Raw genomic sequence first — 27,403 nt, forward strand, 5'->3', positions numbered from 1 at the left:
AACACTCACATTCAGTGCACTGCTCTTGGCCAAGTGTGAGTACATGTCCATGAAATGACATGAGGAGAAAAGAGACAAACATGAAATGCCTGTTTCATCTTTTCCTTCCTTTTATTACAGTATGACGTCCCAAGAGAAGATCCTTATTTCTTCTGGACCAAGACATCTATTTGAGAGTGGACCACGAAGGACTGATGTGGATTAGACTATCCCAGGGTTAAATTGCCTTTAAACCGTACTTCTAAAAGAAGCAATTAAGAGGGAACCAGTCTCACAGCAAGTATGTTGAGAAGTCATGGGCTGAAGGTCTGGGCCTCAGTCAACAGGGAATTCACCAAATGATTTGGGGTTCATTTTCTTGATGCAAATTACTGCAAATAATCAAGACTAAATTTTACTAAAAAAACAGTTGTGTCAGTGCACTGTCATTTGCTGAACTGATTGAGAATCAGCACCATAGTCGGCCCTCTGGCCATAGCTCACAACCTCACTTTTTCATTTAGGGTATTTTTGCTAACGGGAACCTTTTTTTTTGTTATTGTTGAGTTTTTGTCCCCTTATCCCTTTTATTTGAATAATGTCTGTGAAAAACCATTTGCTTTCACAAGGCAGTTAGTTTACACTGGATTCAGCTGCTCTGAATTCAGCTCACACCAACCTTGTCCTGTCTTTAGATTCATTGCAATCTGGCCAGATTGTCACATATATTTTTAGTTTATGATGATCATCTAATACAATTCCAGCTTCCACACAGTGTCCTTCCAACGGTTTAGCTCAGATTAATGAACTTCAGGCCAACTACCTTGCCAATAATCTTCAGGAAATAGCCTTCCTCTCTATAACACATGCAATGTCAATCAGTGTCCTGTGCTGAAAAGACCCACAGTCACACTAATCAGAAGCAAACAGTCCCATGAGCAGAAATAAAATGTAAAATCTAAAAGCAAATCTGACTCCCCCATTCTTCCCCCCACCCCTAAAAGTAAGAAGAATTAAGGCAGAGAAGGAAAAAACACTGGTTTGTTTAGTTCTTTGATACGTCAGCTAAGGACCAACACATTTGAAAACTTCCTCAACATGAACAGATCCAAAACAAATGAGGAAAAGAGTCTGCAAAAAAAAAAAATTCTGAAGCTAAAGCTGCTTTCCCACCTTGGCTTCAGCTTGGAAATAGCACTGCACTGTGTTAATTATCACCAGCAAGACCAACCAGGGAAGGAAGCCATGCACACATCCGGCTGAAACAGGGGCATTTCCAGCGGAATAAAGGAGCTATGATTTGCCCCACGCGTGGCGGGCTGTGTGTGGCGGCTGTGTCCCGCAGCAGGCAGGCTGGCAGCCGTGTGTCGGGGCCGTGGCGGGCTGTGTGTGGCGGCTGTGTCCCGCAGCAGGCAGGCTGGCAGCCGTGTGTCGGGGCCGTGGCGGGCTGTGTGTGGCGGCTGTGTCCTGCAGCAGGCAGGCTGGCAGCCGTGTGTCGGGGCCGTGGCGGGCTGGGCGCTGTCGCTGTGCGCGGGCTCGGGGCACTGAAGGAGCTGCGGAGCCGCCTGGGGCCCGGCGGGCGGAGCGGCAGCGCCCCCTGCTGGCAGCGGGCGGCGCTGTGCCCCCGGCCCCTGCGGGCCCCGCCCGCCCCGGTTCGTGCCCGGCCGCAGCCCCGGCTCCTCTGCCCGTGCCACCAGCGCGCAGTAATACACGGCCGCGTCCCGGCGCCGGGGTTGCCCGAGCCACAGCGCGTTGCTCTGCCCGTCCGCTGACACTGACAACTTTCCTGCTATGTCCGGCACATCCTTGGAATTTCTAGCAGCGAGTGCCAGGAGTTCGGGGCTTTGGCCCGGGAGCTGACGGTAGAAATGGATGTAATCGCCGCTCAGTTTGCTGGGGTGGGAGCAGCTGATGTTTATTCCGATGCCCTCGGTGGTCTCCAGGAATGGCTCCTGCAGCACCTGGGCTCTGCCTGAAGCCACTGCAGGAAAAGAAAAAGCACAAACCTGAAATCCTACATTGCCCCAGTGCACAGAACAAAGCTCGCAGAAACAGTCAGGGACGTACAGAAACGGTGAGGAAAACAGTTCCCAAAGGATTTCAAGGTATGCAGAAATGGAGATGTCCACTAATAGTTTGTGCAGAGATGAATACATGAATGAAAGAACCCTCAAGGGATGCACTGGAGAATGGGAGGATGTGGGAGAAATCACGAAGAGACAGAAAAGTTAGAAAGGGTCAGTCGTGAGTTATAAAGAAGGAATGATTGTGCAGGGTCGGGCAGAGAATGGAATCCGGGGATCTCTGAGGGAGTATCGGGTTGGAGAAGAGGGAGGGATGAACAAGAGAACAGTTCTCGGGAAGAGGTGTGTGGAGAAGCCAGGCAGGACGGCAGCCTCCAGGGACGTGCGAGATCAGCACCGCCCCGGCCGCGGCCCCGTGGCCGCCACCCCCGCGCACCGAGCAGCACCGCGGCCAGCGCCGCCAGCCCCGCGCCCCGACACCGCCGCATGGCGCCGCTCCGCCGGCCGAGCATCGCTGTGCCCCTCAGCCCCGGCTCTCTGCTGCGGCCCTGCCGCCTCCTCTGACACGCCAACAGCTCCGCCCCGGCCGCCCTCAGACCCCACCTCTCCCAGCACCGCCACAACGAGCGACACAAGGACGTTTGCCATGGCCAGGACACAGCTGTGTGCCATCCCACACACCACCCACACTGCATCGCCAGCCCATCCCTCCACAGCAGCCGAGCGTGAGCTTTGGAGGGGCAGGAAAGGGAGGATTCGGGACACAGGGGCTGCATTTCAGCGCCTCTTCCCTGCACACATCTCTAGCCAGCAGCTGCCGGCAGCATTCAGCTGCACTCGGGCTCCTTCTGAGCCTGGCAAGCTGCTGCTCTGTGCTCTGCAGGGCCAGAGCAGTGCTCGGTCTCCCTGGCATAGTCAGGGAATTCCCTCGCATAAGGGACACACACGGACGGACACAGGATCGTGCACACCAGCGTGGAACCATCCACAAATCTGTGCTTCACGTGTGTCCATGCAAACGGGGCTGCTGCAAGAGCACCCAGGACAGGAACACAGAACCAGCCCTGGGCTCTGCTGAGAACATGTGGGACCAAAAGCAGCAGGGCTGCATTGTGGAAGGACAAGGTCCCAGGCATGCACAGGGGATATTTTTCTTTACTTAGAGACTGCACAATGTGGAAATGAGTCAGAATTTTCCAGAATATTTTCCGAAGGGAATGTCAGGATTGGCATAGTGAAAACTGTCAGACCACTGTATTCATATGGGATGAGAGTTCTGGCGAGCACTGGGGTGAGATCTGTGTCCCTTTCCCAGTCTCTGGCTTGCACTGACACACCCTCTCCCTCCCCTGGGTTGTTGCACAGCCGAACAAGCTCCCTGCACCAGGGTGTCTTGCACAGCACACAGGTACAAGGCACTGTCAGACATCTGCACTTCCTCCACCTTCAGGACACTGTATTTGCCCGTGGTGTTCAGGTGCGTGGTGATCCGGCCGCTGTGCCTGGGGCCAGTCCCTGATTGACTGGAGACCAGCTGGGGGGCTTGGCCTTTCCTCAGCTGGTACCAGTACAAGCCATAAAAACCACTCGTGTGGTATTTGCAGGTGGTGTGGAAGGGGTGTTCCTGCTTCACCGTGACTTGTGCATCTTCCTGGGTGACCGTGATCTGCCCCGAGGTGCCTGGAAGAAAGTCAATGTCAGCAGCTCTGCAGGGAAGGACTATAGGAAGTAAAACGATATGCATGGAAAAACCTGGTGGAGAAAAATCCCTGTCATACAGCAGGGAAATCCTGAGAGGTTTTGAGCATGAATTCTGAGCTCTTTGCTTTGTATCACCCAGAGGTGAGCTGGACTGTATCTCTCCTCCTGCTCCTACTGCTCAGAGGAGCAGGGAGCAGCCTGTCATGCCTGAATTTTGTGCGCATGAACCAGCACCACTCTAGCTGCCTCAGGAGCCCACCGAGGTACAGGTTTCCCAACCTGAGTCTTGCACTGACACATCCCCTCCCTCCCCTGGGTTGTTGCACAGCCGAACAAGCTCCCTGCACCAGGGTGTCTTGCACAGCACACAGGTACAAGGCACTGTCAGACACCTGCACTTCCTCCACCTTCAGGACACTGTATTTGCCCGTGGTGTTCAGGTGCGTGGTGATCCGGCCGCTGTGCCTGGGGCCACTCCCTGATTGAATGGAGATCAGCTGGGGGGCTTGGCCTTTCTTCACCTGGTACCAGTGCAATCCCCTAAAATCAGTGCTCGTGTATTTGCAGGTGGTGTGGAAGGGGTGTCCCTGCTTCACCGTGACTTGTGCATCTTCCTGGGTGACCGTGATCTGCCCCGTGGTGCCTGGAAGAAAGTCAATGTCAGCATCTTCACTGTGAAGAACTACCATTTGCAAAAACATGTTAGGTGCAAACCCCTGGTAGACAATGCTCTCTGCCCTGCAAAAACGGCCTCAGATGTGCAGACAGACAGGCGGGAGTTATTTTGCAGAGTGTTTCAGAGCTCTCAGCTGCCCTGGACCCTGACAAGAGTGCAGCTGTGTCAGTGCTCCTACTTTACTGCTTGCACGATCTGGGAACACCCTGAATTTTCTGTGCTGACTCAGGCTGTGGAACCCACCGAGGTTCAGCAAAAGGATCCATGCTGCTTTCCCATCCTTGACTAAGGGGCCCCTAAGTACACACAAAGCTGAGCTTGGACAGAGGGAACCCTGGTTTTTGCTGCCAGCCCAGAGAACACTGGGAGGTTTGGCAGAGATGTCTCAGCCTGGAGGCAGAAAGGGACACCCTCTTAATGTCAGTGAAATGAGAACTTTGAGCTTGGTGGGGCAGGCTTGAAAGGATCTGAGGAATTTGCATTAAAACAGGAGCAATACGGCACTACAGAGACAGCTGAGCCTGAGGTGACAGCAGGAGGATGAGAAGAGAGGGTCAGAGGAAGATGGACTGAAGGTGAGAGAAAAGAAAAAGAAAGGGTCTGAGGTTTTTCTACCTCTCCTTTTCGTTTACAAATGGAAAATCTTCTTGAATAAACACTTGCAAAAACAGAAAAGGAGCCGATTTTTCTCAGCCTTTCCCCTCTAATCACTGACATTTCCTAACACGGTCCCGAACGGGCTGTTGAGGGTTTCCTGGGGAAGGGAAAAAAGAAGAGAGCCTTGGGGAGAAGGCAGGATTTACCCAGGAGCTGTGCCAGGAAGACGGTGAGGATGAGATGTGCGAGGTGCATGGCGAGAGCAAGCTGCGTGTTTGCTGAGTGAGGAAGAGGCAGAAAGCACGTCGCAGCGGCGAGAGAACAGAGGTGCCGGAAACGACTGTGTGCGGGAGCAGCGGGAGCAGCAGCGGCAGCAGGCAGAGCAATGGCCTGTCCTTGCCGTGCCTGAAATGCTCCTGCTGCGTTTCTCGCTCGTCCAGCAGCAGCCGCCGTGGCTCCCTCAGCCACTGGCATTCGGAGCATTCCGTGCCTCTGCGGCCTCAGCCATGGCAAGGGGCTCTTCCCGCTCAGCTCGCACTGCACTCCTCACCTCCGCAGCTGCAATCGCCAGCTCTGCTGCACACCCCGTGCTGCCCATTGGCGAGCTCAGCGGCTTCTTCCCCACTGAGCTTTCTCAGCTGTCTGGGCTCATTGCAATTTCCTCTGTGAGCAGGGGACTCGTGTGTCTGTGCCCCTTCTGCCGTGCCATTCTTCATCTGCCTGGGACAAATGCCTCTCTCCCAGGTCCATCACTGCCACCCTCTTTTCCATATCAACGGCAGAGTGATCCCATAGTGGTCATTTTGTTTTTCTCTAAGATGTATCTGTCACAAAAATCTTCCTGTAATAACATGATCAACGATGCAGGTAATGATAATGGGTATAGTAGGAACATTCTCATGCAGGTGCTGCACCGCTCCATGGTTTATAAGCAGGTTTCCAGAGAAGTGCTGGGAACTGAGATTTTCACAGACTTTCCAGGTGAAACAGCAACATGAAACTTACCCTGCTTAGGGCTTCTTCAATGGTTGTGCCTTCTTAGACTTCAGAGCAGCGATAAGTCGATCAAATATGTACAGTTATGTGAGAATTCTGTATTTGTGCTGAGACAAGAAACCTGCAAACATCCTTGCTGACCCCGGGGCCACCTTACTGCAGATTCTCCTTTCCTGGGTGTTGTGTGTCCTCTCTCATCATCCCCAGCCTCTTATCTGCCTTGGCTCCATCTCTGTGTCTGCCTTCACAGCTTCTTCAGCACGTCTGACTCCCTTCCCTCTCCATCCTCCAAGGAACTCTTTCAAGATTGAAATCTCTCACATTCACTTCTGCTTTGAAAGCTCGATCATTCCTCTCATCCTCTCCTCACATCTCAGATTATGGAGTCACATCATGGTTTCCCTTGCAAGGGACCTCTTTTGTGGTAATTTGGTCCAAGCCCCTGCACAGAAAGACTCACACAGAGCAGGTTGCCCAGGACACGTTGAGAGGGCTGTTGGAGAACTCCTAGGCTGGAGACAGCACAACCTCATAAGCATTCCTTGGTGAGTGCTCCCTAACACCACAAGACCCCCCCAAATCTCCATTTTCCAAATGTTCCTCTTATCACTCCTTGTCACTGATAAAGCTCAGCCTGAGCCACTTCACAGTAGTTTCCTAATTCATCATTTGTTAGAAGCTGATGAGCTCTGAATTCCCTCTTTCTCTCCCTTATCACCTACTGGTACATTGGTGTCTTATGTGCTCTGGTCATTGCTCTCCCCTTTCCTTGTTTTTTCCTTGGGAAGGAAAATGGATGTGATGTGAGCATGAGAGAAGCAGACACTCTCGCCTTTCACATGGCCTGACTGTGGCCTCTGCTGAACTTGCTCATTGCAATGAGTTCCTGAAGATGCTGAAAGGCTCCTGTCCCCAAAGGAAATGGGGTCTCTAGAGCAAGTATCAGGACAGAAATCTCGTGTGGAGGTTATCCTTTCAATTGACTCCCTCCAACACTTGAACATTGCTGAACCCTGGCATCTACTTTTCAGCATGCCTGCTTGGTTCATAACATGAAGGAAAAGGGACCAAACAGTTTAGAGTGGAAGGCTGGAAAGAACCCCAGTTGTTTGGAAAAGCTTTGCTACTGCAACAGATTTATACCTTTCCCTCCCAGATGTTCTGCTGTTTCGGGAAGATGCTGATTGCACATCGAAGGGTGTTTAGGGAAATTTGTGGATGAGCAGAAAATGTAGACAAGTGAATTCTGGTATAAGTTGGGATTCAAAGTACACCGCCCTCGCCCATCCCTGTAACAATGCTGCTTATGCACCTTCCAATATAAAACACGGACATTTCTGCAGGGACAGAGTTGGAGATTCCTCTGTCATCTCAGAAAGCCTCACTGCAAACACCTCTCATGCCATGACCTACTGAAGTGACAGCAATACCTGAATTAGCCCCTGTGTGTCTATCAGTGCAGCTGCTTTGTCAGCTCCCAGCACAGATGCTCTCCCGGAGCAGCTTTACAAAGCAGGCTGAGAGCAGCAGGCCGGCTGGCAGCCGTGTGTCGGGGCCGTGGCGGGCTGTGTGTGGCGGCTGTGTCCCGCAGCAGGCAGGCTGGCAGCCGTGTGTCGGGGCCGTGGCGGGCTGTGTGTGGCGGCTGTGTCCCGCAGCAGGCAGGCTGGCAGCCGTGTGTCGGGGCCGTGGCGGGCTGTGTGTGGCGGCTGTGTCCCGCAGCAGGCAGGCTGGCAGCCGTGTGTCGGGGCCGTGGCGGGCTGTGTGTGGCGGCTGTGTCCCGCAGCAGGCAGGCTGGCAGCCGTGTGTCGGGGCCGTGGCGGGCTGGGCGCTGTCGCTGTGCGCGGGCTCGGGGCACTGAAGGAGCTGCGGAGCCGCCTGGGGCCCGGCGGGCGGAGCGGCAGCGCCCCCTGCTGGCCGCGGGCGGCGCTGTGCCCCCGGCCCCTGCGGGCCCCGCCCGCCCCGGTTCGTGCCCGGCCGCAGCCCCGGCTCCTCTGCCCGTGGGCCCAGCGCACAGTAATACACGGCCGCGTCCCCGCGCCGGGGCCGCCTGAGCCACAGCGAGCTCGAACTCCGATCTGCCGACACCGACAGACGCCCTTCAGCGGATCGAACTTGCTGGGGCGCTTTAGCAGTGACCGCCAGGAGTTGAGGTCTTTGGCCCGGGAGCTGACGGTAGAAATGGATGAAATCGCCCATTCGGATATTGGAGTGTGAGCACTTGATGGTGATACTGGTGCCTTCTGCCGTCTCCAGGAATGGCTCCTGCTGCACCTGAGCTCTGCCCACAGCCACTGCCAAGAAAGAAGAAAGGCAGAAAGCCCGAAGATCAGCTTTGGTTACTCTGCTTTGTTGTCTGTTTTCCCACAGAGTTAGTCTGGAGTACGGGCAGTGAGACTGAGCCAGGCCGAAAACAAATGGGGTGCAATGCATGTTACTGGGCATGGTGCGTGATGCTGGTTTGGGCGGGAATTTGAAATTGATGCCTGGAGAAATAAAAAATGTTGGCTGCATGGAGGGAGGGACAGCAAGGAAACAAAGGGACAGGAGGTTTGAGTGTGCAACACTCAATGAAGGTTAGAAGGTTAGGGGTTAGAGGTAAGAGGGCTGCAATCAGGGCAATGATAACTTGGACAGGCAGGGGAAGGAGAAGGGTGCATTGAAAAGCTGGCACAAATACAAGCAAGCTCATGACAGGAGAGATGGGGACTCGGAGGATTTGGAAAGGGGACTGAGAGAGGACAGAGACGCAAAAAAGGGGGGAAGAGACGTTGACAGACACAGAGGAGCTGGCGCCGGGATCTCTGGGGAGCATCCCAGTCCCAGCCCCGACCCTCATTCTCCGCCGCCACCCCCGCGCACCGAGCAGCACCGCGGCCAGCGCCGCCAGCCCCGCGCCCCGACACCGCCGCATGGCGCCGCTCCGCCGGCCGAGCATCGCTGCTCTGTCCCGCCCCGGCTCCTCTTCTCTTCCCTTCTTTCCCCTCCCCTTCTCTTGCCTCCCTTCCCTTCTCTCGCCTCCCTTCCCCGCCGCTGCCAGCTCCGCCCGGGGCTGAACCCTGCGCCAGCCCCGCCCGGGCTCTCGCCCGGGCTCAGAGCACTCAGGGACTCTGCACCAGCACAGCTTGGTGTCCTGGCGAATGGACTCTTCCCCTCCTTCAGCTAGGAAATCCCGGCCAGAATCAGCTGGCACAGAAACAGCTGCAGTCTGAGGCAGCAGCAGGACCCTGAACCAGGAGTGGAGCAGCTTCCCCCAGCTGTCTCCAGGCTCAGGGGCTGGAAACAGCAGCCAGCGATTTTCTGCAGATGGCTGTGAGGAGGCTGAGAGTGCCATGTTCCAGCAACTCTTGGTAGCCTAGTCTCCTGTTGCAGAGAACTTCGAGTCTAGTATGTATTCCCTGTTTCCTTTGCGCAGGTGGTTCCAGGATTTTCTGTGAACCACTTGGGCAAGAGAGCCCATTCACTGCCTGTTCTTTGTTGTTTGATGTCACCTCTAAATTTGCCGAGAGTTTCCTTCTTCCCACTATTCATGACATTCATGGGAACATGCAACACTATGCTGCTAATTCCTGAGAGACTCCACAGTTGTCTGCCAGCTGGGGTTTGAAGCAATGGCCACAACTCTGTAAGCCTGGTAAGACAATTTTCCACTCATCGCTCTCTTACAGATCCCTTTTGTCAGCAATGTGGTCACAGAGGAAGGGTGGCAGAGGAGGCCATTTCAGCTGTGTCCCCCACAGTGATGCATAAAGGGAAGCAGTCACCTCTCTTGAGCTCCTGGTACCTGGTCTAATGGAGCTAAGGATACTGTTGGACTTCATGACAGAAGAGAATGTGCACTTTCCCTTGTTCAAGTGCATGAGTTTCCCATCAGGCCATTTCTCCTGCTTGCTGTGGTCCCTCTGGATGCTGGCCTGACTCTCTGATGCATAATCCTCTCCTCCCAGTTTGGTGTTATCTGCAAACCTGCTGAGGGTTCACTCTGTCCCCTCACTCACATCATCAATGAAGTTGATAAACAAGACCCATCAAGTCTTGACCCTTTGGATGCACCACCAGTCACTGGTCTCCAACTTTATTTTGTGCTGTTCATCACTGATCCCTGTGCCTGGCCAGTCAGTTTTCATTCTACCTCACTGTCTGCTCATCCAACATCAAGAGCTTCTCTGAGAGGCTCCTACAGGAATCCACACAAAAGTGTCAAAGGCCTTGCTTATGTCCAGGTAGAGAAGATCCACCATTATTTCTTCCTTTCCTGAGCCTGTCACATCACCATAGCACATTATCAAGAAGATCAGGCATAACTTCCCCTTGGTGAAGCCACACTGACCTGCTCCTGCTGACTTTCTCATCACTGACACGCCTTGATTAGGAGAGCTTTTCAGGATTAGCTGCTCCATCACCTTCTATGGGGCTAAGGTGAGCCTGTGAAGGCTGTAGCTCCCTGGGTTCTTCTTTCCCTCTTTCTGAAAACAGAAGTGGCATTTGCTTTGCTTCAGTACCCAGTCACCATGGTCAGCTGAAGGTAACCATGAGTGGCCTGACAACGACAGGAGCTGGTTCCCTTACCACTCATGTGTGCATTCCAACAGGGCCTAAATATGTGCAGTTTGCTAAGGATTCACCGAGCTGATCTCCTTCCATCAAGGGTGTGTGTCCTCTGATCCTGACTTTTATCATGGAGCTTTACTGCTCCAGGCTGCCAGAGGCGGTCATTTCTACAGGTGGTCATTTTCTGACAAATTCATCTTGAATGCAAAACATTTAATGCTGTGAGCTGTGGTTTGGCTTCTTAAATGGCTGTGTTTTCACTTCCTGCTTTATTTCTGGCACATTCCTCAATGAAGGCATCTTTTGCATGACAAAATGAGAGGCCCAAGCATTTCTGGATCAAAACACATCAGCGTCAGCCCAGGACTCACACCACATGCTGTAGGAGTCCATTAAAAATAAATTATGTCAGTCTGGGTCACTCCATTGGGCTCTTAAGGGTCCTTTGTCTCAAAAAAGTGTTCTTGTTCCTGGGTTTGACTTTCCAGCACTGCTTCCATACACTGAAGCATCACAGAATTTCATAGAACTTTGGGTTGGAAAGGTCATTTAAATTTCTCCTGGTCCAATCTCCCTACAATGAGTAGTGACACCTTCCGCTAGACCAGGTTGTTCAAAGCCTCACACAAAGCCTGACCTAGAACACGTACAGGGATCTATCATCTCTCTGGGCAACATATTCCTCTGTATTACCACCCTCTCTGTAAACAATTCCTTCATAGCTAGTCTGTTTAAAACTGTTTCCCCTGCCCTATCACAACAAAAGCTGCAAAAAGATTTCTTTCAAGTCCCCTTTTACATGCTGAAAGGCTGCAACAAATTCTCCTCAAAGCCTTGTCTTCTCCAGGCTGAATGAGCCCAATTGTCTCAGCCTGTACTCATAAGAGAAGTGCTCCTGCCCTCAGATCATTTTTGTGGCCTCCTCTGGGCTTGCTCCAAAAGATCTATGTCTTCCCTGTGCTGAGGACTCCAGAGCTGGAGGCAGTATGCGAGATGGGGTCTCAGTGTAGAGGGGCAAAATCAGGAAACAGTCAGCTTTCTGGGCTGCAAGAGCACATCTACAATTCATATCCAGCCTTTCATTTATGAAGGAAGACATCCTTAGTTATTCCACTGACAGTGGCTGTCAGTCCTTGCCTGGCTGCATCTCCTCTCAGAAATTCCACTTGGACCTGAAGCGCATCATATGGTCAGGACTCCTGAAAACTGCTGTTCTCTAGAAGAGAACTGCAGGCATGTGGGAAGCCCTGAGGAGGTCAGCATTTCCACAGGTTCTTAGGGAAGAGTGCTTCTCTTGCTTTGTGTGAAGTTGTGTTGGGCAAGATGGCTCACAAGTCAAAGACTGGCAGGAACTGGAAATGGGTTAATAGCCTTGGAATGGCCTACATTCCCTATTCCACTGCTCCTCTCCTCCATCACCTGATCCAGGGGCCATGATCAACATGCCTGGTCATGGGCAGCAGAGACAACTTCCCCATGCAGCCCTCTCCCCCTTCAGCACAGCCTCTGGCCTGGTTCACCTGGTACTCCAGGTGCTGAAGTGTTCCCAGTGGGAATCAGTGGGATCAGCCCCACACTGGAGTCCCTTCTCCCTTTGAACCCAGCACCCATCAGGTGAAGCCAGCCCCGGGACAGGGAGTGGTGGCAAAACAGGACTTTGTTCTGCCTTGTCTTGCCTCAGGACAGAGCAGCTGTCCTGAGGCCCAAAACTCTACGGCCCCACAGGTGTCACAACCCAGCCACAAGTGCACTTCTACCCCAGACAGAGTCTGTGGGAGTCAAGAGTCAGCAGGTGACCCCAGCACAGGGAACACCAGGACCAAGATCACCTGGACCCAGTTCAGCCATGGGCTCAGCTCCACCTTGGTCCCTGCCAGGGTCTCCATGATAGCCCAGGCCTAACACAGGCCTGTCCCAGCTCTGCTCTCTCAGTGCCTGCGTCTGGCCTGAGCTACTCTTGTCCAAGAACTCTTATTCTGTACTCGTGTTCTGGACAGGCCCCTTCACCACCCATGGCAGTCACAGGATGGATCCTGCTCATGGGCCTCTCCTGAGTCTGGCCTTGCCCTGAGCCCCAGCACCGGCTCTGGCCCTGGCACTCTCGCTCAGATCTGGTCCTCCTGGGACCTCCTCCACATCTGTAGAACAGATTAGAGCAATAATTAACAGATACTTCAGGGGCAGAATTTTCTCCTACGACAGAGATCTGAGATGGACAAGATCTTTTTCATTTTCTCAGCAGTCCTACACCAAGAACATATTTCTAGGCACTTCCCTCAACAACTGGCTCCCTAAGGCCCACACTTCCTCAGGATTGGTGATAAAGACACATCCACAGCCTGGAAAGCACCAGCAAGCACTTTTCTTGGCACATCTGAACTCTGCAAGGTTTTGACTCCTACGGCTTCCCTCCAAACAGAAAGAATCATGGCCTTTTAAAGCACATTTCTATGGATGCTGCTTCCCAGAGGAAGTACTGTGGCACCGCTCCTCCATGGCCAGTGGGTACCACTGTGTCTTTTCCCTGCACCACTGCAAAAAGGGTTCTTATTCTGAACAGATTTGCAAACTTCATTCTAGCAATCCAGATGAAGAATTATTGCATGCTGATGCTTTTTGAAAAATATGAAGATGGATCTTTCCCATGATCATAGCTACTCAAAATGTTTCAGAAGGTTTAGACTAGCATCTCTTGTAGCAATTTTCCTTAATGTGTTCTTTAAATAAAATTTATAATCCAATTGGAAGCGTCTGTGTGGTCTTTCAGAGCAGACCAGGTCAGGCTGCTTCACCCCACTCCAATGTGTGTTTTTAATTTCACACTAAAAAGAGAAAAAGTTTTAAGTTTTTTAATACAAGTTCCTTACCCCCTCCACACACCTTACAATTGAAGGGGTTGGATTGGATGACCTTTCAAATGTCCCTTCTAACATAAACTAACTTACGACTTCATGATTCTATGAATATTATAGTCTGACCAGTACACATTATTGGGATTTTTCCTGCATTTAGGGATTTTTCTTTTATTAGGTGCTGCATGTGATACTTCTCAGCCCTCATCAGACACTTTCACTTTGCTCCCAGAAAACCTGGCTGTTTTCCCCTGACAAAAGATGTGACAATCATCACGGGTTTCCTTAGTAACAAGAGTCTGTTGGTGTTCTTAGGCTCAATGGGCCAGAAGATTGAAAATCACACTGGACTAAATCAAGCAGACTGGATCCTTTAATGCTATCTTACTTGTATAAAAAACTTCCGTTGTTCTCCCACAAAGAAATGCATTTGTGCTGCCCTTGTTTACCCAGGAGCACCTGATGCTGCCTTTTAGAGGGACTTGGACAGGCTGAAGAAGTGGCCTGACAGGAACCTCCTGCAGTTCAGCAAAGTCCTGCATGTGGGGAGGAACAACCCCGTGCATCAGTATGTGTTGGGCACCCCTCAGCTGTAAAGCCCTTTGCAGGAAGAAGATCTGGGTTGTTCTGCTGCACACTGAGTTGACAATGAGCCAGCAATGAGCCCTTTCCTCAAAGAAAGCCTACAGTGTTCTGGCCTGCAGCGGAAGGAAGCATCTTCTCCTGCCAGAAAGTCCAGGAAGAGGACTGTTCCTCTCTATTCAACACTGGTGAGGCTGCACCTGGAGTAATGGCTCCTGTTCTAGACTCCCCAGTACAAGGGAGCTGTGGAAGTGCTGGAGAGAATCCAATGAAGAGACAAAAAAAAAGGACGCAGGAACTCTCTTACAGGAGCATCTCTCCTATAAGGAAAGGCTGAGAGAGCTGGGACTCTTCATTACAGAGAAGAAAAGGCTTAGATGAATTTTACCAATATATATGATATGTTTCAAATACCTGAAAGGAAGGTGTGGTGCTTTGACACTAGCTGGATGCCATACACCCACCAAAGCTGTTCCATCACTCCCCCTCCTCAGCTGGACAGAGGAGAGAAAATACAAGAGGTTCCTGGGTCTAGGTAAGGAGAGGAAGGATCACTTACCATTTACCCTCAAGAGAAATATCAACTCAGATTGGGGAAATTTATTTGATTTATTACAATCCAGTCAGAATAGGGTAATGAGAAATAAACCTAAAATCTAAAACCACATTTCCCCCCACCCCTCCCTTTTTCTTCAGCTCAACTTTACTCCTGATTTTCTCCCCTCCAAAGGGATGGGGAATGGGAGTTGTGGTCAGTTCAACATATGTCTCTGTGGCTCTTCTGTCCTTAGGAGAAGGAACTCTCACATTCTTCCTCTATGCCAGCATGGGGTCCCTGCCATGAGAAGACAGTACTCCATAAACTTCACCAATGTGAGTTCTTCACATGGGCTACAGTTCTTCACAAGTCCTGCCTGCAAACCATTCTAGCACGGGCCAGTCACTCTCACAGTCACAGGTCCTGACAGAAGCCTGATCCAGCATGAGCTTTCATGGGGTCACCTGGAACACCTACCTCCCCTCTTCACTGAGATTGCTGTCTGCAGACACTGACACATTCCTGCCCTGGAAATCCTGAGGCGTCTCAATCTCAGCACTCGGAAGAAGCTTCCATGAAGAAATGTCTATGACATGAGCTAGGAAATGAAAAGGTGGCAACGCGGAAAACAAGCGTCCAGCCCATTCATTAGCTGGGATGTTTTCCATACATCATGAGCACCTTTAGGAAATTACCACTTTCATAGAAGCCACCTCTGGGCCTGGGGCAACTCAGAGCAACCATAAAAGCCAGCTCAACTTCATGCTCTCTCATCCACTTCTCCTGCCTCCTTCTCCTTGGGACCCAGGTGAGTCTGAAGCTCTTTTCCCCTGTCCTTTTTCGGTAAAGCAGACGTGTGTTCCTATAGCCTGTGAGAAATCTTAGTGCTGCTGCTGCTGACGGATCAGAGAAGAATTAAGGTCTGACTTAGACAGTGCCAAGGATTTGGCTGAGGGAGCTTTTTATTGAAGAAATAAGGTGAAACTTTGCAGTATTGTGTCAGGATGAGGCTGAAAATCCCTTTCTCTCACTGCCTAGTTTCTCCCTTCTGGCACAAGCAGGTACCATTGCAATTATTGCAGTGGGATGATGGACTCATGGTCGATGGCTCCTCACATGTGCCTGTGCTCTGCTTCCTTTCCTTCCCTCTCTCTCAGGTGCATCTCCAGCCCCAAGCCATGTCCTGCTACAGCCCGTGCCGGCCCTGCCAGCCCTGTGGCCCCACCCCGCTGGCCAACAGCTGCAATGAGCCCTGTGTCAGGCAGTGCCAGGACTCCACCGTGGCCATCCAGCCCTCGCCTGTGGTGGTGACCCTGCCTGGCCCCATCCTCAGCTCCTTCCCCCAGAACACCGTGGTGGGATCCTCCACCTCTGCTGCTGTTGGCAACATCCTCAGCTGTGACGGAGTGCCCATCAACTCTGGGGGCTTTGACCTCTCCTGCATCACCAACCGCTATGGTGGCAGCAGATGTCGTCCCTGCTAAAGCCACTGGTGCAGCCCTCATGAGGACCCCCAGGAACCCAGAAGCTGATGCTGGACTGAGGACAGAGCTCCTGGCCATCAAATTCAGAGGTGCTGAGCAACCAATGCTGCCCTTCTGAAGGAGGGCAAGTGGAGCTCTCTGAAACCATGGCCACTGTTTGCTTTCTCTGCATTACTCTCTCTCTTGCTTCCATACTTCTGGACTGTAAGACTTTCAGAGCCTCTCTGGGGGATCTGCTAACCCCTGCCTACTGTGAGGCAGGCAGATGGATGCCCTGTTGGCTCTCCAGTGGCTCTCCAGTGTCTGTGCCAAAGCGGGCACAGACTTTCCGTGGTTACATGTGGTCTCCCAGCACCACCATCAGTAGCCTCCTCTATAAGGGAACTAATTTCCCACTTCAATGACAATAAAGCTTTCTGCATCTCACCCTCAGCCTCCATGTAATCCTTTTTTTGGTGTCCTTGTCTCAAGTTGCTGAGACCAAAAGGCATTGCCATGGGTGGTGGGGGAAAAGATGGGGACACAAGTGAATCATTGATTATTCCCAGAGGAAGTGGAGGGTGGGAAACACAGAAATGGGGCCCTTTCAGGCACTGTCTCTTGGAGCTGAGGAAGACATCCCTGATTTCTCCACAGACAGCAGGGATCAGGCTCAGCCTTCTAACATTTCTGCTCAGATATGACTCCTTGGTCTCAGAGTGTGCCCTGCAGATGGGGAGTACAACCCATCTTCAGGACCAGATGTAACAGACTGTAGACTCTTCCCACAGTCAGTGATGGGAGATAAGATCACCCAGGGGACTTACTCCATCCCAAAGGAGATGTGCATAGAAAATGGCATGAATGTTCTTTCTGGAGACACAAATCCTGCAGCTGACCAGAGGCAGCCTCTGAACTCCTTACCTAGGACGAGCTCACAGCAGGGCCTACATACCTGGTGATATGTGCATGCCTTGCTTCCTTAAGCGATCACAAATGAACCCACATGCTCCAACACCTCCCTCCCACGGCTAAACCCCACATCCATTTCCATGGATAGGACAGATAGATAGCAGGGAGATGGTTTCATGGTCAGCAAATAGGCTCAAGCTGAGTACTTTACTCCCATTAGCTGCATCTCCACCTCACACCAAGTCCAGGTCAGTTTTTTTCTCAACCACACCAAAGCCTGGGACACAGGACTTGCAGAAAACATCTCTGTCAAGTCCAACATGTGTGGTGGTCCTGGATAGTGCAGGCAGACTCTCTCTGGAGGTGAATCTAACTCAAGATGTCTGCAGGATAAGCATGTTTATTTTTGTTTGTGTGTGTGTGTGGTCTAAGCCAGCTAACTAGTTTATCTTGAGTGTGAACAGAGGAAAAAGAGGTGTCTGTAAGGCCTGTATTTCTTGAACTGTAAGTGATCATATTTTGTAAGGGTTGAACTAAGGTTTGAGTGTGCCTATTTCAGCTGATGATGAATGGAGCAAAGATGAGTAGCTCTATACAAGAAATAAGTTTTCCACTACTAATGTCTAGTCTGATTCTGAACTTAGATGCTTACTCAGTTCTTCAATTAAAGCTGAAGACAGAGGCCTTAACTGCATTTAGGGGCTCTGAAATGAAGGTAGGTGAATCCCTTACTTTACAGTCTCTGTATTCATGTGCCCATAGTTGCCTTTAGTTACTTCCTGGTCTGGAGGTTTCATGGCCACCTTAGTATCCAGCACCAAATACTTGACAGTTCCAGTCTCTTGGAACATGACTATTTCAGACATCTCCATGTCAGCTGAGTTCCTGACAAGGCTCTCATACCACAGCAGCAGGTATGAGGCAAACAGCCAGCCTAGCAGCCCCTTCAGGAGTTGTATTGCTGCTCTTTAATTGGCCTGTGTGAAGAAAGAGTACTATTCATCTAAGACCTCCCAGAGGTCAAACTCCCTGGGGCACACCAGAGGGAAAACAGAAAACAGTCTCCTAGGCGCGGCCAGCTGGAGCTTCCTTGTGTTAATGAGGTGGGTGTGGAGATGTTCTTATGCTAATGATGCTGGCACTCTCTGGTGTATGATCTCACTATATGAAGCTAAGCTGAGGAGAGTTTACACTTTTTGTGTGTGCACACAAAGCTCCCTTTAGCGGAATTACGGTGGTGGCTGTGAGAGGAAAAAGATCAGGAGTGGAAGCTGTCAGATCCTACTGGATGGAGAGGAAATCAGGTCAGGCAGTTGTCATCGGCTTGAAGTGAGTCAGCAAGGGGAGAGCTGCTCATCCACACACTTTCACCTGAATCCAGAGTTCCCCCCAATAAATTTACCTTTTTCCAATGCTCTCCATTAGCCAAGGGGACCATGACAACCTTGGGAAGATGGTGCACGAGAAAATGTCATTTGGATCATTTCCACAGGCAAATCTGGTGAGTGAAGCCTGCTCCAGACATATAGCACAGACTTCCAATGCCTTGCATGTTTAAGGAGAGCTGATTTAAGAGAGATTTCTTTGCTCTTTAAGTACATAAAATTTCTGGTATATATTGCTGTGGAGGAAGATAAGAGAGAAAGAGATGATTCAGATAGTGATTTAGTCCATCTCTCTTCCACATCCACCTGAAGATCTGTTCTCTCTAGAGAACTGATCAAGAATCCTCCCTTGTGTGCAGGAACAGTTCAGCAGAGCTACCTTTAATGGGATTAAACTCAGAGGATTTTGCCTTCAGTTGCTGAGACTGACTATCTCTGCCCAAGTTGAGAAGTCTAACATCCAGGTGCTTACTAGATTCCTGCCTTGGACCTCAGAGACAACTTGGCACTTCTAGAGGGCTTTTAGGCATGTTGATAAGACAAAATGAGCCATGTTTCCCCTCATGCTTTTTCTCTGTCTGTGAAGAAAGAAGGGGGGTAAGCTGAGGAGCTGAGATAGTTTTTCACTGTAGATATTTCAGCTTGGTCAGCAGAAATCCTTCCCCTGACTCTAAGATAGCAAAATTGCAAAGAGGTGAATCGTACCCCTAGTAGCTATGCTGAGAAGCATACATCAGCAAGGAAAACGGAGGTATTTGCAAAAGCTTCCTGTTCTGAGGCTTGGAAGAAAGCAAGTATAGGAGAGCTTGAGTAGTGTCTGTCATACTAACCTACTGCCCTACGTGGCTGCAGCTCAATCTCAATCCCTTGTAATAAACTGTCATAGAAGAGGTGGAAAAATCTCTTGCAGTGTCACATTATCATGAGAATATTTGTATTCCTCAATTGCATTTGCTGATATCACATATCAGTATTGCCTGCCTTGGAGACTACAGGTTATGTTATTCTGTTCTTACTTGTAACAACTTTCCCCATAGCTGGAGTGCCTCAGCCTGTTGTCATAGTTTCCCAAGTGGGATTTCCATCTCACAGGAGTGACTACATTCCCCATGCTGTAAAGGAGGTGCATGTTCTGATAAATACTTCTCCAAGTGTTCATTTGTTGGGGTATGCCTGATTTTTAGGGTTCGATCTAGTTGTCCAAATGTGTTTCATCAGGGAAGGATTTCTCTGACAAGTTTAACATAGGATAAACGACATTTTCCCATGCCGTGCACCAACTGTATTTTCAGGGGTGGTGATTTTTTTTCCTCACTACTTGCAGCATCTGAAGGACCAGCACAAGCACGCAAACTTTCACAGAAACTTTTCTTTCTTTCCAGACTGACCTCAGCATTTGGAAGGACACAGCAAATGGGACAAGTGTGGAAGAATTCATCCTTCTTGGCTTCCCAGGCACATGGCAATTCCGAGTCTCCTTTGTGGTGCTATTTGCACTGATGTACACCCTGACTGTAATAGGCAATGCATCCATTATAGCCCTTGTGTGGAGAAGCAGCAACCTACACAGCCCAATGTACTTTTTCCTATGTAATCTCTCCTTTCTGGAGATCTGGTACACTACAGGTGTTGTTCCCAAAGCCATAGGAGTTATGCTGGGGACTAGCCTGACCATCTCCTTCAGTGCCTGCATCCTCCAGTTATTCTTTCTTCTCTCTCTAGGCTCCACTGAGTGTTTTCTCCTGTCTGTCATGGCCTATGACCGCTACTTAGCCATATGCTACCCCCTGAGGTACTGCTCCCTCATGAACAGCATCCTCTCTGTTCGGCTGGCACTCAGCTCCTGGCTGGGAGGCTTTTTGGCTATTTCCCTGCTGGCCTTTCTGACATCCAGGCTGACTTTCTGTGGGCCAGATGTCATCAATCATTTTCTATGTGATATAGATTCCTGCCTTGCCCTTTCCTGCAGTGATACATGGCCTGTGGAGCTTGCAACTTTCCTCATCTCTATAATTGTTGTGGTGGCCTCCTGTGTGGTCACGTTGGTCTCCTACATGTACATAATTTCTTCCATCCTGCGGATCCAGTCAGCCCATGGCCGGAAAAAGGCCTTTTCCACCTGCTCTGCCCATCTCAGTGTCGTCACAATCTGGTATGGCTCCACCATTTTCCTGTATGTCAAGCCATCAGCCCAGAACTCCCTGGATGTGAACAAAATTGTGAATACCTTTAACACAGTGGTAACTCCTTTGTTGAACCCCTTCATTTACACACTCAGAAACAAAGAGGTGAAGCTCGCTCTGGGACGGGCTTTTCGGAAAAAGTGAAGTGACTCTCCACAGGGCATCAGTTGAACAGATTCATCCCCACCCTCCCATGACTTCTGCCCTGCACAAGATCCCCACTGAAGCGTGAGTCTGTGTGAGCATCCCAGGCAGCAAGAAGCCATCTCTGGCTGGGCTGAGCCTGAGTTCTGCTGCTCCCACCACCCTCTGTTCATTCCCTGTGAATTCAGAATGCCTCCCAGTCCTTTAAAGTGATGTGCTTGGAAAGGGCCACAATTCCCATCCATAAAAAATTGTTCCATAGCAGAGCCAGAGGAGTGGTAGTCCCACAGGTTTCTACCCCAGTTTGCCAAGTGCTTCATTTTGTTAGGGTTTGTCTGAATCTCCTAAAGAAATCCCACCAACTTTAGGAAATATTCCTTTAGGAAGTAGACTTATGTTTCTGCATTTAGCCTCATGTTTTGTGATGTATCTATGCCACATTCTTGTAGCTATGTCATCAAATCATACTCTGATTCAGGATAAAATTTGGCACAATGTCTGATATCTCTACCCATAGCCATTATTCCGAGCATAATACTGCAAACAAAATTATAATAAAATACTATCTGAATCTACTCTCTTATTTTTAATTAAAATTATGCAAAATGGTGTGCTTCATATGAGATGTGTCAGGGCATTTCCACATCTAAAACCCCACATCATTTTTAACAGTACATTGTTCCACCCATTTTGGTCTTTGTTGTGGAAAAACTTTAATGGGATTGGCAAAGCAGTCAAAGTGCAGAGTTGTGGAAGGTTGGCTGGGAAGCAAGTCTCTCTTTACACTCATTGGGATGATATTAACACTTCCAAACAACATTTGATTTTCCCCTCCCAATTTTCATTTCAGAACAGATTAGTCATGTTCTCAAAGCTTTTCTTTTTGCACCCTGACAGTGAAGATAGTCCATGTAACCACTTCATAAGGAGGAGGCATCAATTTGGTAGACACACCTTTATGGAGAGTGTGAGATTAATTTAATCTGAGTTTAGAGGGAGATGATTGAGTCTGAACTGAACATCCACTCTTCCCTTCTAGAAGCCATGGCATTTCTGTAGGAGATTCACAAGCCTCCTGTATCCACCTGGGCACTTGGCACTTAGTCCTGTATCCAGGCACCATTGCCCAAGGCACAGGCTGATTGCCACTCTTTGTCAGGTGTGCTCTTTTTCAGTGGCATTTGGGAAAATGCCTGGGACAGCAGAGAGAGTCTGAGACTGGATTTATCCTCAGATATCACTGCTAGTCATTTCTGCCTAAGAATGATGCATTTTGGAGAAAATCGTATATTTGGAGTGTTGAAGCCCTCTACAGTCCTAGAAAGCAACAAAAAGCAGGGCCTGAAATGTCCAGGAAATCCAAGACACAGCAGAGTGCAGGACACTAAGACCTGCTGTGAATTCCTCATCAACACTGCTTAGAGCCCTCTGAGATAAACAGGGGCATGCAAAGCCTCACACAGGGCTGTCAGAGCAGACCTTTGCCGTTTGGGAGAGGCAGGCTATTCTGGAACAGCAGCAGAAAAACAAATTAGTACCCTGAGATTTCTCAGGCAAAGGGCATGATACTTCATGAGCAACAGATTCCAATTCAAAGGGTGGGATCCATCTGGAAACTCAGCACCTTTGAGCTCAATGCTGTAGTGGGGTTGCCTGAAAATAGGTGCCCAGAACCCTTCCTTTAGCTCATGGGAGGAAAAGGAGATCACTGAGATGTTACCAGCTGTTGGACAGAGAAACTGTCATGGACTCAAGAACATGGGAGATCCCTCCAGCGCTGGTGATTTCCCTGAAGAGACATGAAAAAGAGTGGGACCACTGTCTGGCAGTGGATGAGTGCAGGAAGAATCTTGCCCAGACTCTGGCAGATGGCTGTTTTCCACTTGCTGATGCAGGGTAAGGAAGAGCAGTTTCCATCTTGGGCTTTTGTGATCACAGTGGCAAAATCATAAGAGCAATTGTGTCTCCTGCCAAAGGCCTCATTCTCCAGCTGTGCCTGTCAGTGGAGGCCCATGGAGAGGAAACAGGAAGAAGAGCCAGTAGGCTACTTGCTCTGAGAATTTCAGCATTATTTTAAGCAGAGAATATTGACAAGGCTGGTTTGGCTTGTTTATGGTGTAGCCTCCAACACATCTGCCCCAAGTCAGGTTTTTTGGATAGTTTTCAGTATCAAAATCCCTGGATCTAGAAGCAACTGTGAAAGTCACACAAGTATGTGATTCGCAGCAGCACAGCAGCCACTTCCAGGGATGGGGCAGCCAGAGCTTCTCTTCACAACCTGTGCCAGGGTCTCACCATCCTCAAAGGGAAGAATTTTTTCTTAGTAACTAGTATGAACCTATCTCTGTTTCAGTGGGAAGCCATTCCTCCTTGTCCTGTCACTCCATGCCCTTATAAAAAAGTCATTTTCATCTCTCTTGGATCCTTTTTGGGCACTGGAATGTGATTTAAAATATCCCTAGAACCATTTTCAGGCTAAACATGTTCATCTTTCCCAGCCCTGTCTCCATAGCAGAAGGGGTGCAGCCCTTTGAACATCTTCATGGCATCTTCTGGACCTGCTTCAGCATCTTCTGGGCTCCAGAACTGGACCAGCTGGGGTCTCAGAAGAGCAGAGTATTGGGGGAAAACACTTCTCTATACCTGGTAGTTGCTCTTCTTTTGGTGCAATACAATTCTGGGATACAATTCCAGGGCTGCCTGTGAACATTGCAGGTCATGTCCAGCCTCTCATTTGCCAGTACACCCTAGTCCTTCTTGGCTGGGCTGCTCTCAGTTTACTCATTACCCAGTCTGTGTCCATCCTTGGGAATGACCCAACCCAAATTCAGGATCTTACACTTGGCCTTCTTAAGCTTCATGAGGCTTACATGGGCCCACCCTCTCTGTCCTGCAGAAGTTAAGGTTGTAGGAACAGAACACACTGTGGACTGTGCTGAGGACACCTGGGCACAACTGCAGTAGGGCTGGAGGATTGTGAGGAGGGACAAGGAGCCAGACAAGACTGGCTGTGCTGCACAAAGAGGGGATGAGTTAAAAAAAGCTAGAATTTTCTCCTGATAGCAGAGTTAGGTAGGTTAGGGCCAAAACCAGTTGCAGAGTCCACAGACATGGGGAGGGGAGAAGTGACCATAGGAAGGAGAAGGATAGGACATATCCACATGTACAGAAGTCATAGGGCAGCCAGCTGAGGATTGCTGAAAACCAAACAGCCCCACCAGAGTTATACAGACTGTAATATCACTTGCCTGGCCTGGGCACATGCAGTACATAAACTGAGTCTTCTGCCTGCACTGCTGCATTCCTGCCTTAGAAATCCTGGGGCCTTTAATCCCAGGGATCAGAAGAAGCCTTCATTGGGGAACAGGCATGGAACAAACCTGGAAATGAAAAGGCAGCAGTGCAGGAAATGAAAGCACAGCCCATATCATTAGGTGTGCTGGTTTGCATTCAAGATGAGCTTGCTGGGAAATTGTTACCTCTGCAAAGGCTGCCCCTGGTCCTGTGGCAGTGAAAGGCAGGTATAAAAGGCAGCCCAAGTCTCTGCTCTCTCATCCACTTCTCTTGCTTCCTTCTACTTGGGAACCAGGTGAGTCTGAAGCCCCTTCTCTTTCTCTTCCAAAGTGAGATCTCCACTTGGTGGACATTACAGCTGATGTTGGCTTTCTCATAGTTGGGGATTGGAGCATGCGGTCATGAGAGAAGAAAGTGGGGAGAAGGCTGGCAGAGAGGGAGGCTGGTGATGGTGGTGCCTTTTGCTTTATGTCCTGGGAGAGAACTTCCTGCTGCTCTTTGTAGGGCTCCTGGCCCAGTCTCCAGCTTCCCACTCGTGATGGCCTTGGCTCTTTAGTGATGGGGTAACCAGGCTGCTCCTCACCCACCCACCCATCCACCCTCCCATCCACCTACCCAGCCTTGTGCTCTGTTTCCTCTCTTCTGTCTCTGCCAGGTGCACCTGCAACCTCAAGCCATGTCCTGCAACACCCAGTGCCGTCCCTGCCAGCCCTGTGGTCCCACCCCGCTGGCCAACAGCTGCAATGAGTGCTGTGTCAGGCAGTGCCAGGACTCCACCGTTGTCATTGAACCGCCTGCTGTGGTGGTGACCCTGCCCGGCCCCATCCTCAGCTCCTTCCCCCAGAACACTGTTGTGGGATCCTCCACCTCTGCTGCTGTTGGCAACATCCTGAGCTGTGATGGAGTGCCCATCAACTCTGGGGGCTTTGACCTCTCCTGCATCACCAGGCGCTACGGTGGAAGGAGGGGCCTCCCTTGCTAAAGTTGCTGGGCATGTATAGGTCTTGGGAAGTGTCCCCAGGATCTCTAGGCATGGTGCTAGACAAAGGAAGAATCTTCAGGTCATTTCTGTCCAAGGAACTGGCCATCTTTAGTTCCTCCTGAAAATGCTGGAAGGAAGGGACTAGCTCAGGCTGGGCATGCCCTATGTCTTTCCTACATATCTTTTTGTCTTTATTTTCATTGTGTCCTTCTGCTCCCCTGGGCTGCAAGGCTCCTCCAAGCCATCCTGCAGTCTACAGGCAAAGCAAATGGATGCCCTGCATGGACTTCACCATGGCCAAGAGGTGAAATGTCTTGCTTGTCCCTCTAGGTGCCTGCACTGAGGGCCTGTGCTTGTAAAAACCTTGATTCCCTCTTTAAACTCAATAAAGATTTTTGCATCTCAGGCTGGGTCTCCAGGTTGTTCTTCCCTCCACTTGCAAGCTGCCGGTGTAGGATGGTGTTGTTCCTGGGGGATAAGGTGACAGTGTAGAGAGACCGTTCATCCAGAAAAACTGTGAGGTTGGAATACACTGCAGAGGGTCCTATGAGGGGAACAATCCTGGGGCAGGATGCAAAACATCCCCAGCTACCCCAGGGTGAGCAGCCCTTTCCCTTCAGTGTCTCTGCCCAGATATACCCCCAACACCTCCTGCAAAAACCTCTGCTGTCCTCATGTAACAACAGAATTCCGTGGGAGGTCCTGGAGACAAACCAACCTGCAGGACGCAGCACCTCTTGCTCTGTGCTGTGTGGGCTAGACAGAAAATGTTCCCAAAGGATGTCAGAAGTATGGCTGTGTGGAATAGCCTCAGAACTGGCCTATGGCCTCATCTCCATCTTCACTCCACTGCCCAGTCTCAGACCATGGCCAGCAGAAATGGGTGTGGGCAGCTGGGATCAGCTCCTTGTTGTAGCCCCACCACCACACAAAAGGCCTGTGGCAGGGCCTAGGTTTTGGCAGGCATGCAGGCCTGGCATCAATCACAAGTCAGTGCTGGGATTAAGCATGCTGGGTCTCACACTGGAGTCCCCATGACCCCTTATGGGCCAGGGCAGTCCAAGGACAGTAACAGATGCCCACAGACCCTTCACTGCTCCGTGTTCCTGTCACTCCCAACCACAGATGGAGCAGCTCTGCTCAGGCTCAGGCCTCAAAGGCCCTCCTGTGTCAGGATCAGTGCTGCTCCGGAAAAGCTCTGTGCAAAGTCATCCTGGACACACTCAGCAGTATCTGTGAGCTGTCTGTGGCAGACAAGTTTTGTTCGCAAACATCCCTCTTGCTTAGTCTGATGCTCTGGGCACTGTTTTGAAGCACATCAGAGGCCACAGTCAGGAAGGCCTGGATGAACAGAATCCATCCATCCATCCATCCATCCATCCATCCATCCATCCATCCATCCATCCATCCATCTATGATGAAGACTGTGTAAATTGCCCTTTCCCCATTTGGGAGTCTGGAATGCAGACAGATGTCCTTTACTTCAGAAAATGAGGTTGTGAAGTCCGTTGATGACATTGCCTCCTCTTCCCTGTTTGACCAATAGTCAGTCAGGGTGACAGAGGTATTAGAGCACTGAACATGTCTCTCTTGGCAGTCAGGTTGATGAGGACTGTGTAAGCAAAGTCCTGCAGGCTGCAGTTCTAATGAATGATTGTACCCTGTGCATACCTGTTGGAAATCCCCGTTTTTTAGCCATCCCTTTGCTGTTTATGGATGGGTAACAGGGTTGATGACAGCATGGCACAGTGTCCCCAGAGAAAGTTGGGCCTACTAGTGTACAACATTCTTCTTCCTTTCCACATCACAGTCATGGCATTAATCTTTGAGTCTCCATGAAGAATATCTGGCTTCACTATTAATGCAGACATTTAAGAGTTTTTTCTCTGTCATACTCCAAAATTTCTTTTTCAACTTCCACCCTCAGCTTAAGTGAATGATTAAAAGGTTGGGACATCTCAGATGTCAACAGTTCCCTGAATGTAGGGAGGGAGCTGATGAAGGCAAAGCTAAGCTCAAAGCAGGGGCTGAAACATGAAGGGACCAACAGGGAAAGTTCCCTGCACATTCTTCCTGCTGGAGATTTAGGGAAGAGTCTCTGAACTTCTCCATCTCTTTGGCCAATGGACATGTCCTAGTGACGCCCAGCCTCACCTTTTCACCCACAAGACCTCCATTGCTGTCACCAGGTAAATTGCTAATATAGGGGCAACCCAGCTCCTTGCTCTGCCTGGCACCCTTAGAGTCCCTCACTCTCTCTCTGCTCCACAGGCAGACCCAGGGCACAAGCACCACTCCTACCTGGGGACATGGTGACATCTGCACCACAGAGCAACTGCTGGGCATCCCCCAATTGTGCCCACCTGCCCAATAACCCTGTTTATTGACTTTTCCTGTGAGAAACACAGTGTCTTTGTCTTTCCAGTCCAGTGCACACCAATAACATGTACTGTGATTCTTTAATTCAGCACTGGTTTGGGCCAAGACCTCAGCCTGACACAGCACCAGGTCCATGAGCTGGACAAATACATTTGACATTGGCTTTGG

General features: G+C 50.4%; 4 protein-coding genes and 1 gene segment (V, D, J or C); 3 read left to right on the plus strand and 2 right to left on the minus strand.

Annotated features, from left to right (window-relative positions):
* Positions 1–816: 816 nt before the first annotated feature.
* On the minus strand, positions 817–5,741 carry LOC117006311. Its single transcript, XM_033078685.2, has 3 exons — positions 5,184–5,741; positions 1,482–1,960; positions 817–870 (listed from the first exon to the last, which is right to left on the minus strand). The coding sequence occupies exons 1-3, from the start codon at positions 5,458–5,460 to the stop codon at positions 817–819; spliced, it is 810 nt and encodes a 269-aa protein (XP_032934576.1). The 5' UTR covers positions 5,461–5,741.
* LOC117006396 (feather keratin Cos1-2) lies at positions 2,008–16,367 on the plus strand. Of its 2 annotated transcripts, none has more exons than XM_033078819.1 (3): positions 2,008–2,084; positions 14,747–15,301; positions 15,651–16,367. In XM_033078819.1, exon 3 carries the CDS (start codon positions 15,672–15,674, stop codon positions 15,975–15,977), a length of 306 nt encoding a protein of 101 aa, XP_032934710.1. In that variant the 5' UTR covers positions 2,008–2,084; positions 14,747–15,301; positions 15,651–15,671; the 3' UTR covers positions 15,978–16,367. The 2 variants fall into 2 exon arrangements, with proteins under 2 accessions (XP_032934710.1, XP_032934711.1); XM_033078820.1 differs by lacking the exon at positions 2,008–2,084 and adding an exon at positions 2,133–2,216.
* On the minus strand, positions 6,711–8,884 carry LOC117006312. The segment is given in 3 exon segments: positions 6,711–6,752; positions 7,786–8,264; positions 8,833–8,884. Coding segments are annotated over 3 exon segments (573 nt in total).
* A 1,865-nt stretch (positions 16,368–18,232) lies between the features above and the next one.
* On the plus strand, positions 18,233–20,870 carry LOC117006550 (olfactory receptor 6F1). Its single transcript, XM_033079074.1, has 2 exons — positions 18,233–18,369; positions 19,636–20,870. The coding sequence occupies exons 1-2, from the start codon at positions 18,280–18,282 to the stop codon at positions 20,578–20,580; spliced, it is 1,035 nt and encodes a 344-aa protein (XP_032934965.1). The 5' UTR covers positions 18,233–18,279; the 3' UTR covers positions 20,581–20,870.
* Positions 20,871–24,140: 3,270 nt separating this feature from the next.
* On the plus strand, positions 24,141–24,856 carry LOC117006546 (feather keratin Cos1-1/Cos1-3/Cos2-1-like). Its single transcript, XM_033079071.1, has 2 exons — positions 24,141–24,169; positions 24,530–24,856. The coding sequence occupies exon 2, from the start codon at positions 24,551–24,553 to the stop codon at positions 24,854–24,856; it is 306 nt and encodes a 101-aa protein (XP_032934962.1). The 5' UTR covers positions 24,141–24,169; positions 24,530–24,550.
* Positions 24,857–27,403: the final 2,547 nt, after the last annotated feature.

The sequence above is a fragment of the Catharus ustulatus genome, chromosome 23 (genome assembly GCF_009819885.2).
Source record: "Catharus ustulatus isolate bCatUst1 chromosome 23, bCatUst1.pri.v2, whole genome shotgun sequence".
NCBI lineage: Eukaryota > Metazoa > Chordata > Aves > Passeriformes > Turdidae > Catharus > Catharus ustulatus.

What these genes read in the sequence shown, in the direction of transcription:
- LOC117006550 (XM_033079074.1), top strand. Translation starts at nt 18,280, where the DNA reads ATGCTCTCCATTAGCCAAGGGGACCATGACAACCTTGGGAAGATGGTG. An exon ending in CATTTCCACAGGCAAATCTG is followed by an intron (nt 18,370 to 19,635) that starts GTGAGTGAAGCC and finishes CTTTCTTTCCAG; the next exon opens with ACTGACCTCAGCATTTGGAA.
- LOC117006396 (XM_033078819.1), top strand. Translation starts at nt 15,672, where the DNA reads ATGTCCTGCTACAGCCCGTGCCGGCCCTGCCAGCCCTGTGGCCCCACC.
- LOC117006311 (XM_033078685.2), bottom strand. Translation starts at nt 5,460, where the DNA reads ATGCTCCGAATGCCAGTGGCTGAGGGAGCCACGGCGGCTGCTGCTGGA. An exon ending in CTTCCTGGCACAGCTCCTGG is followed by an intron (nt 1,961 to 5,183) that starts GTAAATCCTGCC and finishes CTTTTCCTGCAG; the next exon opens with TGGCTTCAGGCAGAGCCCAG. An exon ending in ACAGCGCCCAGCCCGCCACG is followed by an intron (nt 871 to 1,481) that starts GCCCCGACACAC and finishes GGGTCTTTTCAG; the next exon opens with CACAGGACACTGATTGACAT.
- LOC117006546 (XM_033079071.1), top strand. Translation starts at nt 24,551, where the DNA reads ATGTCCTGCAACACCCAGTGCCGTCCCTGCCAGCCCTGTGGTCCCACC.